Source organism: Mucor mucedo (assembly GCF_025094135.1).
Source record: "Mucor mucedo strain NRRL 3635 chromosome Unknown EV154scaffold_40, whole genome shotgun sequence".
In the NCBI taxonomy this organism is placed as follows: Eukaryota; Fungi; Mucoromycota; class Mucoromycetes; order Mucorales; family Mucoraceae; genus Mucor; species Mucor mucedo.
In genome coordinates, this window is record NW_026252324.1 from 106,799 (window position 1) to 122,509 (window position 15,711).

The following is a 15,711-nucleotide window of genomic DNA, read 5'->3' on the forward strand; positions in this document are numbered from 1 at the left end:
TGCGTATTCTGCTTACGACAGCCTTAGACGACGGAGAGGAAATCTCAATACGACTAAGAAAAAGTTTAGATGTCTTTGGTCGTATTGTTGGTGTAGGAGTCTCCCTTGAAAAGGAATTTGGGACCTGCGTTGGACAAGAATATGCGGAGTGTCTTCCCGCGATAGTTTGCATTGACTGTTAAATGAATCATTCAACTTGAGAGGACCTATTAAATATATCCTTTATTAGTTCCTTTTTAAACTTCTTAAGCGAAATTTTTCAGTGTGGGCTATGTGAGCCAATTTCTTAAGAAAAAAACGGTTGCTTGTTTATGAAACGACTTAGCTGTATATCTTCTATTTATTTCGAGTAAATTTTGTTAAACATAAAAATTCGAAATAACAGCAGGAAGCTGCTACGCGTTACCATTAGGGTTACGCATTACTGACTAATTATGAATTGTTATTGGTTTTTTTAAACGGCGTTTATTTTATATTAAAGTAAAGAATCAGCCAGGAACATGAAAGAATTACTTCATGAAACCTAATTGTATATAATGAAGGAGGCCTTGCCATTAGCTGGTTCGTTATTAATATAAGAGAAAAAGAATAATCTTTATGGAAAAAGAAATCAGGAAAAGTGACGTACATGACATCAATGCTTACTTGTTATTTTTCGCTACCATAAATATCACAGGCTACAGGTTGCGGGTTGATACTACACATAAGTGACATAATTCTGAACAATAATTTTTAAATATGAGTCTAGATGTCATATTTGTCCGGTCTTATATTTTATTTATACAATGGCAGAAAGGGTGTGAAAGGGGTTCCAAGTCTACGTAAGACGCACATTAGAGACGAGCTCTGGAAGTTTCTGAAATTTGCTCTTGTCGTATCCATTCCTTCACTTCTCTTCTTAAAATTTTACCACTGGCACTTTTAGGCACTTTATCAATGACACGAACACCACCTCGAAGTTTCTTGTAATTGGTCACATTATCCTCTACAAATTTAGAAATCATGTCTGTTGTTATTTTATTGTTCTTTATGTTGGGTTGAAGCACAACATAGGCTCTGGGAATTTCTGTTGCTTGAGATGAATCATATACACCCACAACACAGCAGTCTGCAATACTTGTGTGACTCATAAGTAATGCTTCTAGCTCTAAATAGGTTATAGGCAATAAGTTAGCTACCATTTTATCTACAATAACTGCTTTGACAGTAATAACAAATTACCTGCGGGTGCTACTTGGTATCCTTTGTACTTAATAAGCTCTTTTAAACGATCCACTATAAAAAACTCGCCTGTTTTGGAGTCATATTTTGCAACATCGCCTGTACGCATCCAACCGTCTCTTGTGAATGTTTCTTTGTTTGCTTTCTCGTCATTCAAATATCCCTTCATGATAACAGGACCTTTCAACAGAACTTCGCCGGCCTGATCTGCTCCAAGTTCTAGACACAATAAAATAAAATTAAGTTACATGAGCCATACATTATATCAATACGTCAAAATACGTACCCTCTCCCTGTTCGTTTACAATTTTACATTTCATGTTGGAAATTAGAACTCCGGTGGAGCCTGGGGGACTAACACCAACTTTTTGATAAATGCAGCCTGCTGTTGTTTCTGTCATGCCATAACCTTGTCTTACGGGAGCTTGGATACGTAGTTGAAGCGCATCAATATGCTCAACACCAAGAGGAGCAGCACCACTACTGATGATGCGAAGAGAGGATAGGTCATATTTCAAGACAATATCATTTTTTGCAAAATGAACAGCAACTGGTGGAACAATCGGACCAATTGTGATTTTATACTTTTCGATCAGTTGGCAAACCAATTCCAAATCATATTTAGGTATAACAACAACGGGGGTATTGGAGTAGAATGCCCGAAAGACCAACGTAGTCAGGCCAAAGATATGGAAAAACGGCAGAAATCCAATGATGATATCTTCCTTTTGATTGGAATCGGTTCCTTCGAAATCCGTCACCATGACCATTTGAGCAACAAAGTTTCGATGTGTTAACATGACCCCCTTTGCCACACCCGTTGTACCGCTTGAGAAACAAATAAAGGCAAGATCATCCGCCGCTTGGATTTCTTGGATTGGTAATCTGATATCACTGTGATTTGAGGCAATTGATTTGAATGTTCGAATACCGTCAAAAGATTCGTTACCGAATAAAAAGATCATATCTTGGGGAATCTTGTTCTTTTTAGCAATTCTTTTTAAGACTGGGAGTAAAGAGGGCACAGTAACAATAGCCTTTGCCCCTGACTTTTGGACTTGGTGATTGAATTCATCTTCAGTATAACTGGGGTTACTATACACAACCAAAAATATATTCATCAATTACTGCGTTTTTTTTTTTTTTTTTTTTTTTTTGTACACTATTTCATACCCAGGACTGACAGTACATTGAGCAGCTAATAATGAAAAATACAAAATTGCATGGTCATACTGGTTGGGAGCAAAGACTGCAACAACGTCTCCCTTTTTTAATCCGACATTTTCTTTCCAGCCATTCGCGATACGAGCAGTTAAATCTTTAGATTCTGTAAAAGATAATGAGTCACCTGTCAAACCATCAATTAACAAAGGTCTATCTTGAGGGCGTGTCGTATTAAATACGTTGGGGCTAAACACAAATGAGTAGATATCAGTATCTGGGATTGCGACAGGCTGCTTGGGTGATGTGAAAATAGTCATATTGAAAATAAGTAAAAGAAGAGGTGATAATAATAAACAACGGATAAAAATAGATGGGGCACAGATACATATATATATACACATAAGTATACGATTTTATTTTCTTGCAAAAGTGGGAAATGAAGTTACTAATAAAGTATGTTGATTGGCCAGAAAGATCTCTCTGGGGAAAATAAAGTAATTTGAAAGTTACGTCCATCCATAGCGTGTGTATTTTTTTGTTGGATATAAAATGGGGAAAAGATATACCGGGCATTGTATACCATTTTCTTCGTTTTAGGTTTCTGTTGTTTATAACAAACCTTTTCATTTAACTTTTTGATTATTTTGCCTACTTTATGACATCTATTACCAACTATCTGTCATAGCCGAAATGGAATATCTCAACATTCTTTCCTAGACGCGTCTGAGTTTCCAATCCAGTTTTGGGGTAATTGTGAAGGGCCAGTACCCGACGACTACAATTAATATTTGCGCCGACCATATTCATATCAATAAGGAATCTCTGAACTCAATACATCAGAAGAACCCCAGGATACTTTCAGTCGTGTGGATTTTTCTGATTCCGAACACTTGTGGGGGAGCATTTCACCTCCCCCCCCCCACTTCCTCCCAATTTTTGTAGCAAGCACTGACTAAACTTTCTGCCATGATAACTACATCACGCTTCTGATGAGCAAGCAAGTTGATATCCCGACAAAATGACAGATTTTATATTATGCACACACCCCGCCCCCTCACTTTATCTGTATTACCAAAATTTAGAATTCAAACTAACTTGACATCATGCACCCAAAAAAAAAAGCTTTTTATAAATGCGCCGCAGTGCAGTGGCAAACCGCAGCAGTAGGACAGAATCACCGTCACACTAGCTCTCTCTTAAAATAGATGCCCCGCCTAAAAGAAGGGAAAAAAAAAAAAAGTGCATTTTTACATCATCCTTTTTCGCGTTTCTACTCTATTATTCATATGAAGCAACGTTTCAACGCTTTAGACGTCCGAGCCACAGTTATCAATCTTCGAGAAAGGTACGCTACACATATACATTTTATTCAGGAAGCTTTTAATTGAACGTCTTTAACTTTAGATTGATTGGTATTCGTTTGCAAAACATTTATGACGTAAACGCAAAGACTTTTCTCTTCAAGTTTGCAAAGGTAAAATAAGACGCTTACCATTATTCTAACAGTAACTAAATTTTCTTTTTTTTTTCTTTTGCAGCCTGATGATAAGGAACTTGTATTAGTCGAATCGGGTGTTCGTATCCATACAACCCAGTTCAGTAGAGACAAGTCTATTACTCCTTCCCCATTCTGTGCAAAGGTTTTTATTTTCTTCATTCATCCAGTTGCTGAAATGACCCACTCATGTCAATCTTTATAGCTTCGTAAACATCTTCGTACTCGTCGTGTCACCAACGTTCGTCAATTGGGTGTTGACCGTATTGTCGATTTTGAGTTTGCTGGTGGAGAGATGGGCATTGGTTACCATATTATTTGTGAATTCTATTCATCTGTAAGTTAAGCAGACAAACTAGTAGCACTCTAAACTAATTTTTTTTTTTATCTTATTTTAAGGGTAACGTCATTTTGACAGATCACGAATATCGAATTTTAGCCGTATTACGTGCAGTTCAACCCTCCGACACTTACAAGGTAGCGGTTGGAGAAACTTACAATATCAAATCTGTCTTGAACGATTTTGAAAAAGTGCAAGTGGATCAATTGAGAACAGCTTTGAGATCTGCTGGACCCAAGGACACGTTAAAGAAATTATTAAACATTAAATTTGGTATGTACCAAACACGTACAAAGAAATGAATTTTTAAACAAAACAAAAAAAAAAATGACTGACATATAAAAAAAAAAATTGTAGAGTATGGTCCTGCTATGATTGAAGATATCATTCTTGAAGCTAATTTAGATCCAAATATGAAGGTGGCAACCGATTTTGATACTTCTGAAGGTAAATAGAATTAAGATAGGCATGGATAGATTCTAAAAAAAAAAAAATGGAATTATAGATTCTCCCATGTTGAGCAATCTTTTGGAGGGTTTCGCAAAAGGTGATGAATTGATTGAATCCACCAAAAATGTAGTTCCTAATGGATACATTATCTTACTTGATGATGACTCTAAACCAAAGACTGAAAATGAGGAGGAACAGGTCGAAATGTAAGTTGCCTTTTTTTATGGAGAGAGAACAAGTAAACTTATACTTTCCAAAAAAAAAAAAAAAGCTATGACGAATTCCATCCATTTTTATATAAGCAATTCGCCAACCGTAAATACAAGGAATTCCCTACGTTTGATAGCGCCGTGGATGAGTTCTTTTCAGCCATCGAATCTCAAAAACTCGAATTAAAAACCAGACGTCAAGAGGAGGCCGCTTTAAAGAAATTAGAATCGGTCCGTAAAGAACAGGAAAAGAGAGTCAATATCCTTTTGGATCAACAAATCACCAATGTCCGTAAAGCTCAGTTGATCGAATTGAATCTTCAATTAGTCGATGCTGCCATCACCATTATTCGTAATGCTGTCGCTAGTCAAATGGATTGGCAAGATTTAAATGATTTGGTAAAGGAAGAAAAAAGACGTGAAAATCCAATCGCTTTGATCATTGATACATTGAAATTGGATACAAATCAATTGACTTTAATTTTGACGTAAGTTACTACAAAACAAGCAAAAAAACTAAAAGAGTAAGGTGCTAAATGAAAAGATATGTACATTTAATATAGCGATCCTGAAGATGAACAAGATAGCGAAAGTGAGGATAGCGAGGACGAAGATACTAAACCTAAGGAACAACAAACCTACAAGGTCGATGTAGAAATTGGCTTAACCGCTTTTGCTAATGCCAGAAAATACTATGAAAAAAAGAAGAGTACCGCTCAAAAGCATGAAAAGACAATCGAAGCTTCCTCCAAGGCTCTCAAATCTGCCGAACGTAAAATCCGTCAAGATCTGAAAGAAACTAAAATTACCGCTACCATCAATAAGATCAGAAAGCCTTTTTGGTTCGAGAAATTCTTATGGTTTATCTCTACCGATGGTCATCTCATCATTGCCGGTCGTGATATGCAACAAAACGAGCTCTTAGTAAAACGTTATCTTACCAAGGATGATGCTTACGTTCATGCTGATCTTCACGGTGCCGCTAGTGTTATTGTTAAGAACAAACCTAATGCCAACGGTCAACCTATTCCTCCCAGTACCTTGTATCAAGCTGGTATCATGTCCGTCTGTCAAAGCAAAGCTTGGGAAGCTAAAATGGTTACCAGTGCTTACTGGGTCTATCCGGATCAGGTCTCCAAGTCTGCTCCTTCTGGTGAATACCTCACTACAGGTAGTTTCATGATTCGTGGTAAAAAGAACTTTTTACCTCCGGTTCAACTTGTTTATGGCTTCGGTTATGTATTTAAACTGGATGAATCTTGTATCGGTAATCACGTCAAAGGAAATGATCAAGAAGATGAAGAGCAGGATACACAAGAAGCTTCTAAATCAGATAAGCAGGACTACCTTCAAGCTATTGAAGACACCACCACAACCACAACCACTTCAGAAAAGCAAGAAGAAAGTGCACCTATAACTGAAGAGACAAACGAAGCATCAGACACAACATCAGGTAACGATTTTATTATTATTATTATTATTCTAAGATCATTGAATATTCATTTTTCTAATAGGAACTTCTACACCTGGTGAAGAAAAGTCACAAAGTGAAGAAGAGGACTCCGATGATGATAGCAGTAGCGATGAAGATGATGAAAATGCTTTCCCTGATACTCAACTTGAATCTTTAACGATCAATAAAGAGCAACAACCCAAGACTGCTGATAAATATAATTTAGAAGACTATGGAGAAGATTCGGATGAAAAAGAGTTTGCTGCAAATACCCCCACAAGCGGTTCTAATACACCTGCCAAGAAATTTATAACGGCAAAGGAACGTAGATTGATGAAAAAATTAAACGCTACCGAAGTCACAGACGCTATCAAAGCTCAACAAGAACAACAGCAACAAAAGCAAAAACAACCCAAACCTAAACAAGAACCTGCCAAGGCAAAGGTGGTGGCTCCCCCCGTTCCTACACGTGGACGCAAGGGTAAAGCAAAGAAGATTAAGGATAAATATGCTGATCAAGATGAGGAAGAAAAGCAACTTCGTATGGAACTTTTAGCCGTAAGTTAATTTTTTTGTGTTATAAAAAGTCTCAACCCTTCATTTTATATCTAACATTTTCAAATAGTCAAATAAGGGACCTCAACCCAAGGGTAAAAAGGCTAAGCGTGATGCTAAAGCCAAGGAAGAAAAGGCTGCTTTAGAAAAAGAAAGAGCTGCCTATAAAAAGAGCACTGAAGAAAAGGCCCAATTAAAGGAAAAGAAAAAGGAGGAAGAGGAAGTAGAGACACTGAAACAACAAGCTGTAGAAGAAGGTGTAGATGAAAAGGACACAGAAACTATCCGTCAAATGTTAAAGGAAGAAAATATCACCATGTTGGAAGCCGATGAAGTGGCCAATCTTTCTGTGCTGGATTCTTTCACACCTAATCCTTTACCTGAAGATATCATTCATTTTGCTATCCCTGTTTGTGCTCCTTACTCTGCCATTCAGAAATACAAGTACAAGGTCAAGTTGACTCCAGGTTCGCTGAAACGTGGTAAGGCCGTAAAGCAAGCTCAATCCGTTTTCTTTAACCTCTCAGATGCCACACCCCGTGAAAAGGAACTGATTAAAAGTGTGCCTGATATGGAAGCCATCAATACCATGATGGGTAAAGTGAAGGTATCTGCTCCCAATCTCGAGGCAAGTAAACGTAAGAAGGGTGGCAATAGAAGATAATTTTAGATTTAAAAAAATAAAAAACCTCGCCACCCATTTGTATTATAAATATTGATTTTTCATTTGCTTTTATTTAAACTTGTAATTCTAATCTGTGAATCTATAATTCACGTAAATGAGCTTACATTTTTTTTTTTTTTTTTTATTTGGAGAAACCTGGATTGAAATCCACAATTTAGCGAGGGTGTTAGTATGACGGTGAAGTTCTGATCAACTTTTAGACACAATGTATTTATAATATTTGAAATTGTTGCCATTTGCTATGGTAATTTTTGACAATCATGATCTTTTTAATATGACACTTACAGTTAGCCAATATCCCTCACTATCTGTTCAATAATGGGATATTTTTTTTTCTTCATTTAAGTTTCTGTTAATACTAACTTTGTTTTACTCCCGTTTTAAAAATTAATAACTCATCGTATAATGGTCGATTTGCAAGTGCATTAACTCTATGACGTTTTATTAAAGGTTTCTTAAACACCACCAATAAATCAATACCCGTACCTGAAATATGACATAATAAACGAGCAACATGACCAATCAGCAGCCTTACACGTGATATTCACGTGACCAAAATGTTTTACATATAACGACTTAGTATTGCAAAAACTAAAATTAATTATCAGTCTTGTAATAGGTTTAATAGGGTTAAGATTCAACTCTCAGTGGTTAATCAGTTAATAAGTAGATATATACTTAAGATATATAAAATAGAAGATAATGTTTATTTGATACAAAGCTAGGAGCTATTTATACTAGTTTGGGGGATATATAGAATGTGATAATAATGTGATAATATGATGTTGATATGTATGGTGATAATATAATAAAAGTATGGTGATAGATATAAAGATTGATTGTGATAAATATAAGTAATCAGGTTATTGAATGTAGAAGTAGTGTTGTGATATTTATAATAAAGTGGTGTTACTTCTTTGGCCGTTTTCTATTGGCATTGGTTATCTTGGGTACAAACTTCCTTTTTAGAAGTTTAGCTTTCTTTAATCGTAATTCGATCTCCAGCGGCATTTCAACGTCCATGGTAGAGTCCGGGTCGGGTTCAAGAGTCCGGGTCGGAATGTGGCTTAGAGAAGCATCAGAACCATCGACAATTATGGGCTTGACATTACCCCCTTTTAAACCTTGTGTTCGACTCTGAACACTGGCAGATGTAGACGAGACAGCATTAGAAACAATAGGCGAGGGAGGTAAACTAGGAACTTTTGGAACAACTGCAATAGCGAGTTTGGGAGATTCAGGCAACATGAGTGTGTCTTCCTGCGGAATGGCGGTTGACGATGTTGGAATAACAGAATCAGAAACAAGAGGAACAGAATCAGGAACAGAATCAGGGACAGAAGGAACAGAAGAAACAGAAGAAACAGAAGGAACAGAAGGAACAGAAGAAACAGAAGGAACAGAAGGGACAGAATTAGAGACAGGAGGAACAGTGATATCATGAGCAAAAGTTTGTACAAAGTCAGGTTGTAGAGGATCAATATGGTCACCTTTAAGAGGTTCAGTAGTGTTATCCAAGTCTTTCATGATAGTATTGTATTCACGACGAGCAGAAGTGGGATCATACCAAGGTTCTTCAGGGCGATCACCGCGTGCAATACGTAACCTATCAACATGAACAAGTGACTTTAACGGTTCACCAGCAAGGGTTTGTAGTTTATACGTACCAAAATCTGGAAAAACTTCTACTACAATAAAAGGACCTTTAAATTTGGGCTCTAAACCATAACGACCTTCATGTGTGAGCATAACCATATCACCAGGTTCAAAAGTGACCTTCTTAATAGCAGCATCCCAACGAATCTTGTCTTTTTCAGCCATAGCCTTTAACCGAAATTCAGCAGCAGCACGGTGTTGACCTAAATCAGCGAGTTCACGAGAGGTAATATCTGCAACAGTACGAGGATCAGCAAAAGTTGCATTATCAATGTAGGGATGTAACACATCACCAGGTAGACGGGGCTCACGACCATATGTCAAGTAGAACGGGCTAAATCCAGTAGTGGTATGTAAACGTATGCGACATGCCCAGAGAGCAGCATGAACAAAATCGTCCCAGCGATGAAGAGCACCATTTGTATACTTTCGCAACATTTGTTTAATTACACCGTTAAATCTTTCAGCTTTTGCATTAGTACGGGGATGATATGCAGATGTCAACTTGAATTTAGATCCAATCCGTTTAATATACTCTTGTACAAGACCACTTGTAAAATTAGCGCCTCTGTCTGTACAGATCTCCGACATTACACCAAAATTCATGACAATTTCTTCATAAATAAAATCAGCTACAACTTCTTTAGAAGCCACAGGAACAGCTCGAGCAACACACCAATTTGTGGCGTAATCCACACCAACCAAAAGCCAACGATTACCTTTCAAAGTTGTAGGTAAATCTAAAAAATCCAGATGCCAACGGTCAAACGCAGTAGGTACTTTCAGAGGGTGCATTTCATCATGATGAGCAAGACCTTTACGACTGTTTACTTGACAAGAGGGGCAAACACTGATCCATTGTTGAATGTCCAAGCGCATAGATGGCCACCAAAAGCGGGGAATCAACATTTTTAACAAAGTCTTGTAACCAGCATGACCAAAAGAATCATGATATCGAGCAACAGTATCGGCACGTTGGGCAAAAGGTAAAAAAGGAACAAGTTTTATACCAGTCTTTGCATCTACAGCAATCTTACGATATACTTGATTAGCAGTAACATGAAAATACTTCTCTTCTTTATCAAGTATGGCTTTTACTTCCGCAGATTTTACCTTTTCACGTGTTTCCGGGATTAATAGCATGGGCCAATCACTTCGAAGTTTAGCAGGTAGTTGGGTCCAAGTAACGTATAGATAATCAGGTTCCATTGGTTTAACAGCATCGGTAGATTCGAAATTCATGCGGGACAAAATATCAGGAACGGTATTTTCTTTGCCGGGTTTATACAAAATTACAGGTGAGTACAATTCCAATTCATTGATCCATCTTACTAATCGATTCGGTGGATTTTCTTTAGATCGAAAATACTGTAAGGGCAAATGATCAGAGTAAACAGTGTAACCTTTGGGACAGCCTTCAACATAACAACGCCAGGTACGTAACGCATGTAAGATGCCTAATAATTCTTTTTCTTGAGCAGGAAGTTTGGATTCGGAATCAGCAAATTTCTTAGATTCAAAACAAAGTGGATGCCAGGGCAAATTGGGGTCATCATCAGGTTGAAGTAAGGTTGCGCCACAACCACGATCGGAAGCGTCGACTTCAATACGGAAAGGCTTATCCATGCGTACAACTTGTAACACAGGACTGGAAGACAATAGTTGCTTTAACCTATCAAAACTGATTTGACAATCGTTATTCCATACTATCGGTCGTGTTTTAATACCTGTACCTCGGGTGAGGTCTGTTAAAGGAGCAGCAATAGAGGCAAAGTTCTTGATAAATCTTTTGTAGAATTGAGCAAAACCAATAAACTGACGTACTTCTTGCACATTTTTCATTCTTGGCCATTGTTGTACCACCTGTACTTTTTCAGGGCTTGGGGATATGCCAGTCTCTGTAATTCTAAAACCGACAAAATTTAATTCCTTTTTACAAAACTCACATTTTTTCAAGTTGGCTATGAGTTTTTCTTTTCTTAACACATCCAGAATCTGGCGAACATGAATCTTGTGTTCTTCTAATGTCTTGCTATAAATCAGAATGTCATCGAGATAAACAATGGTAGTCTTGTCAATGTAATCACCAAGAATTCTATTCATCAACGTTTGAAAAACCGGGGGAGCATTACACAAACCAAAAGGTAAAACGAGCCATGAGAATTGTCCATAACGAGTATTAAAAGCAGTTTTAGGAACATCTTCAGGAGCAATACGAATTTGATGGTAACCACTACGTAAATCTAAACTGGTAAAATAACGCGCGCCACTCAACTTGTCTAAGCATTCGTCAATACGTGGTAAGCTTGAACTGTTACGAACCGTGTATTTGTTTACTGATCTATAATCGACACACATGCGAAGTGAACCAGGCTTATTGGATCCAGGATCAGGCTTCTTTCTAACAAACAATACACCAGCACCCCAAGGAGAAGAGCTAGGTTTGATTAGTCCTAATTTCAGAAGTTCGGTCAATTGTTTTTGTAATTCTTCAAGTTCGAGTGGACTCATTTTGTAAGGAGGACGAGAGACAGGTCGAGCATCACCAGTATCAATCAAATGATGAATACCACGATCAGGTGGAAGGCCAGGTAGAGTGTCTTTGAAAACATCAGTAAATTCTTTGACTAAATCATTCCAATAGGTGGTTTTATCGAGGGAATATGCAGTATCTGGGTGAACGGGTTTGATAACAAAAAGGAAGCTTTCACCGCCTTTTTTAATAATACGATCTGCTTGTTTGTGAGTGATGAGATAATTTAAATTAGGAAGAGAGGTAGGTGAGTAACGTTTTATGTTTGTAGAAGGTGTTAATTTGACACGTCCATTATTTAAATACCAGGTATCTGTGTTCCAATCAGGCAAAGGTCTGGTCTGCTTTAACCAAGAACGACCAAGGATCAAATCAAATTTAGTAGTGAATACAAAGGCTGTGATCTTGTCTTGAACACCATTTAAATTGAGAATCATTTCCACCTTGTGCTTGATTTGGGATACCATACCACCAGCAGTTTCAACATGACGATCAGTAACGGGGATAAGACGATGATTATCAAGGGATTTGATAACATGAGGAGAGACATAGTTTTCACTAGCGCCGGAATCAATGAGAACTTGTAAAACTTGACCATTGTACATGACAGGATAGAGTGGAAGAGTAGTAGCCATAGCATTTAAATCGGAAAGATGTTGTAAATCATCAATAAAAGATTTGGGATATATAATGGGTAGCGTTTCAATCACCACGTGTGGAGGAGTGTTGGTAGAGTCGACATTAGCTGTATTATTGTTGTATTTAGTTGGCATTAATGTAGGATAAAATGTGGAATCAGTGGAATAAAGGTCAAAATCAATCAAGTTTTTATTTTCAGGAAAATTGTTATTGTTATCAATGTCAAGTAGGTGAACTTCCTGGTCTTCAACTACATTGACTGAAAATCCCGCTTGGAGTGTTGATCATCCAACTTCTTGATATCAGACAAACGAGTGCGACAGTTTCTTTTGATGTGACCAGACTTGTGACAATAATAACACGAAGTGTTACTATTAGAGTTGTTGTTACCATTGCGAGAATTGTAATTTCCATTGTTGCGACCATAATTGTTTCCATTATTTCGAGAGTAATTACCATTGTTACCACGAGAAAAGTTGTTATTGTTGTTACGTGAATAACCATTGTTATTTCCACGTCCGTAACTATCATTTCGAACATAGTTAATTTCTTCGGCAACATCCAAATCCATAGGGTCATCAATCCTAGTTTTTACGTGGGATGAGCGGGGAATATACGGATAATTTTCTTCTTGCTGAGCACTGTCAAAAGCGAGAGCAGCTTGAATGGCTTGTTTCAACGTATCAGCATCATATTGACGAATATGGGATCTCATCATTTTGCTTGTTAATCCTCTAATAAACTTGTCGCATCCTTCTTCATCAGTCATAGTAGGAATAGCCAATTTAATGTCCATGAATTCATTAATGTAGGTGACCAAATCACCTGTCTGTTTTAAAGAAGCAAGTTTGTCACGCGCAATTCTTGTTGAGTTGTCAGGTCTGAAAAATTCAATAATTAATCTTTTCAGTTCTAGCCAAGTAGTAGGGGCTTCATCAGTTAGTTCAATTGTTCTAAACCAAGCGTCAGCACGATCACGCAATAAAGTAGTAGCATATAAACAGCTACGTTCAGGGGTCCAGGAGTTAAAAGTGGTAAATCTCTCAATGGATCTTACCCAGCCATCAATCAAAAGAGCATCACGAGTACCATCGTACACCTCAGGTTCTTTGATTCTTGTTTGTTTGCTATCAGTCATAGCAGTAGTGAACCTCTTGATCAGTTCAGCCATATCAGCATTGTAGTCATTGTTGTTTGAATTATTGTTAGTCATTTAGGACTCTGGTGCTACCAAATATCAGTCTTGTAATAGGTTTAATAGGGTTAAGATTCAACTCTCAGTGGTTAATCAGTTAATAAGTAGATATATACTTAAGATATATAAAATAGAAGATAATGTTTATTTGATACAAAGCTAGGAGCTATTTATACTAGTTTGGGGGATATATAGAATGTGATAATAATGTGATAATATGATGTTGATATGTATGGTGATAATATAATAAAAGTATGGTGATAGATATAAAGATTGATTGTGATAAATATAAGTAATCAGGTTATTGAATGTAGAAGTAGTGTTGTGATATTTATAATAAAGTGGTGTTACTTCTTTGGCCGTTTTCTATTGGCATTGGTTATCTTGGGTACAAACTTCCTTTTTAGAAGTTTAGCTTTCTTTAATCGTAATTCGATCTCCAGCGGCATTTCAACGTCCATGGTAGAGTCCGGGTCGGGTTCAAGAGTCCGGGTCGGAATGTGGCTTAGAGAAGCATCAGAACCATCGACAATTATGGGCTTGACATAATATAAAAGCGCGGTTGGTTAAGTCTTAACATTAGAAGTTTATTAATAATCGCTTATTAAAATATTGTATCAAGATCCCATTAATCGGGCAATGTTTGGATACGAATATGAGGATTTGGGGGGTGTGTTGTTAAAAATTAAAGCCTCATAAGGAGTAAAATTAAAAAAAGGGGAAAGGGTTTGTTTGTAAATAATAAAAGTAAATAAAAAGATCAATTTGACAGATTAGCATGATTTCGAATTGAATTTCAGCTAGGCCGTCGGTTTTGCATGAATGGGTTACGAGATGAGAAGTCAGAAAGTCATAGCGTTGGTCAGTGATGATTGGTTGGTGAGGATTTGGAGAGAGATTGAGTGTTATTCGTGTGAGAGCGGATTTGAGTGACGTAATAGTAAGCGGGGGAAAGTGTTGTGCGTAAGAGGGTTTTTTTTTTTTTTTTTTTCCCTGTATATTTTTTTTTTTTTTTTTTTTTTTTTTTTTTTTACAATGCACAATGCACTATTCCATAATCCACTTGTAGAAGAGAACACCAGGATCGGGTTCATCGACGAAAGTTTCTTGGGTTTTGTGACAGATCTGATCAACGAGGAATAGAATGTTGAGGAGATCGGTCCAGAGAGGTTGCCATTTGATTATTAGATTTTGTTTTTCAGTGATGGACTTGGGCTTGTTAGTTGGGAGTGATTTTAATATTGCGTCGATTGGGTTGATATCATTATGGAATCCACGTTGAATATTTTCCCAGTATGTCTCGGGGATAGCTGGACATATAAGCAAGTGATTTCGACTCATGTGACCGCCACAGTGACAATTCGGCTTTCCACCAGGTAACCAATTCATGCGCCACCTAAGGAGTCGCCTACGTTCTTTTCTAGTCATAGGAATTGTGAGGATTGGATCTATTTTTAAATCAGATCTGCAGCCTTGTATCATCTTTTCCGAAGAATTGATGATGGCGTTAGATCTGTAGGAAGAGATTGTGTGAGTAAGTTTTCTAAAGATGGAGTTGGGAGAGTTATCTTGTTGTAGTGCTTGGAATATTGGATTTTTGTTTTTGATTAGGTTTAGCTTGCTATATCTTGTGTTGGATTGAATAATTTTGTGGATTAATGAATCGGATGGCAGAGAAGCGGAGCGGATTAAGTATTTGGAGTTTAGGGTGTACCATCGTTCGACCATACTTGGAAGATTGACCATAACCCGTAGTGATTTGACAGATGAGTTGGTAAACCCGCCGACAATCATCCGAAGACAGTCATCTTGAAGGCGTTCCAGAGCTGCAAAGTTAGTTGTTTTGAAATTAGATATACACAAACCATATTCGATTTTTGGTCGGATAAATTGCTTGTATATAATGATAGAAAGTAATAAAGAAAAACCATTTGTGCGGGCACCAATTTGATGGATTCGATGCATGCTGTTGTTGACTTTTTGTTTGAGGTTATTGATGAATGCTTGGGTGTCCATTCCAAGGTGGTTGAATTGAAGACCCAGGTATTTCACTGTGGGGGCGGTTGGTAGATCAGTGTTGTATAATGTAAATGTTGTTGAGTATGTTGGAGATGAT

At 37.3% G+C, this 15,711-nt stretch overlaps 2 protein-coding genes across 2 annotated transcripts; one reads left to right on the plus strand and one right to left on the minus strand.

The window, feature by feature from the left end:
- Positions 1 to 742: 742 nt before the first annotated feature.
- Positions 743 to 2,728, minus strand: EV154DRAFT_507055 (uncharacterized protein). The gene is made up of 4 exons (XM_051601359.1): positions 2,395 to 2,728; positions 1,508 to 2,316; positions 1,222 to 1,440; positions 743 to 1,147 (listed from the first exon to the last, which is right to left on the minus strand). Exons 1-4 carry the CDS (start codon positions 2,700 to 2,702, stop codon positions 834 to 836), a joined length of 1,650 nt encoding a protein of 549 aa, XP_051458151.1. The 5' UTR covers positions 2,703 to 2,728; the 3' UTR covers positions 743 to 833.
- Positions 2,729 to 3,630: 902 nt separating this feature from the next.
- On the plus strand, positions 3,631 to 7,597 carry EV154DRAFT_463680 (fibronectin-binding protein A N-terminus-domain-containing protein). The gene is made up of 11 exons (XM_051597641.1): positions 3,631 to 3,730; positions 3,790 to 3,859; positions 3,924 to 4,025; positions 4,086 to 4,217; positions 4,280 to 4,493; positions 4,578 to 4,667; positions 4,726 to 4,876; positions 4,942 to 5,367; positions 5,443 to 6,332; positions 6,394 to 6,890; positions 6,958 to 7,597. The coding sequence occupies exons 1-11, from the start codon at positions 3,672 to 3,674 to the stop codon at positions 7,549 to 7,551; spliced, it is 3,225 nt and encodes a 1,074-aa protein (XP_051458152.1). The 5' UTR covers positions 3,631 to 3,671; the 3' UTR covers positions 7,552 to 7,597.
- Positions 7,598 to 15,711: the final 8,114 nt, after the last annotated feature.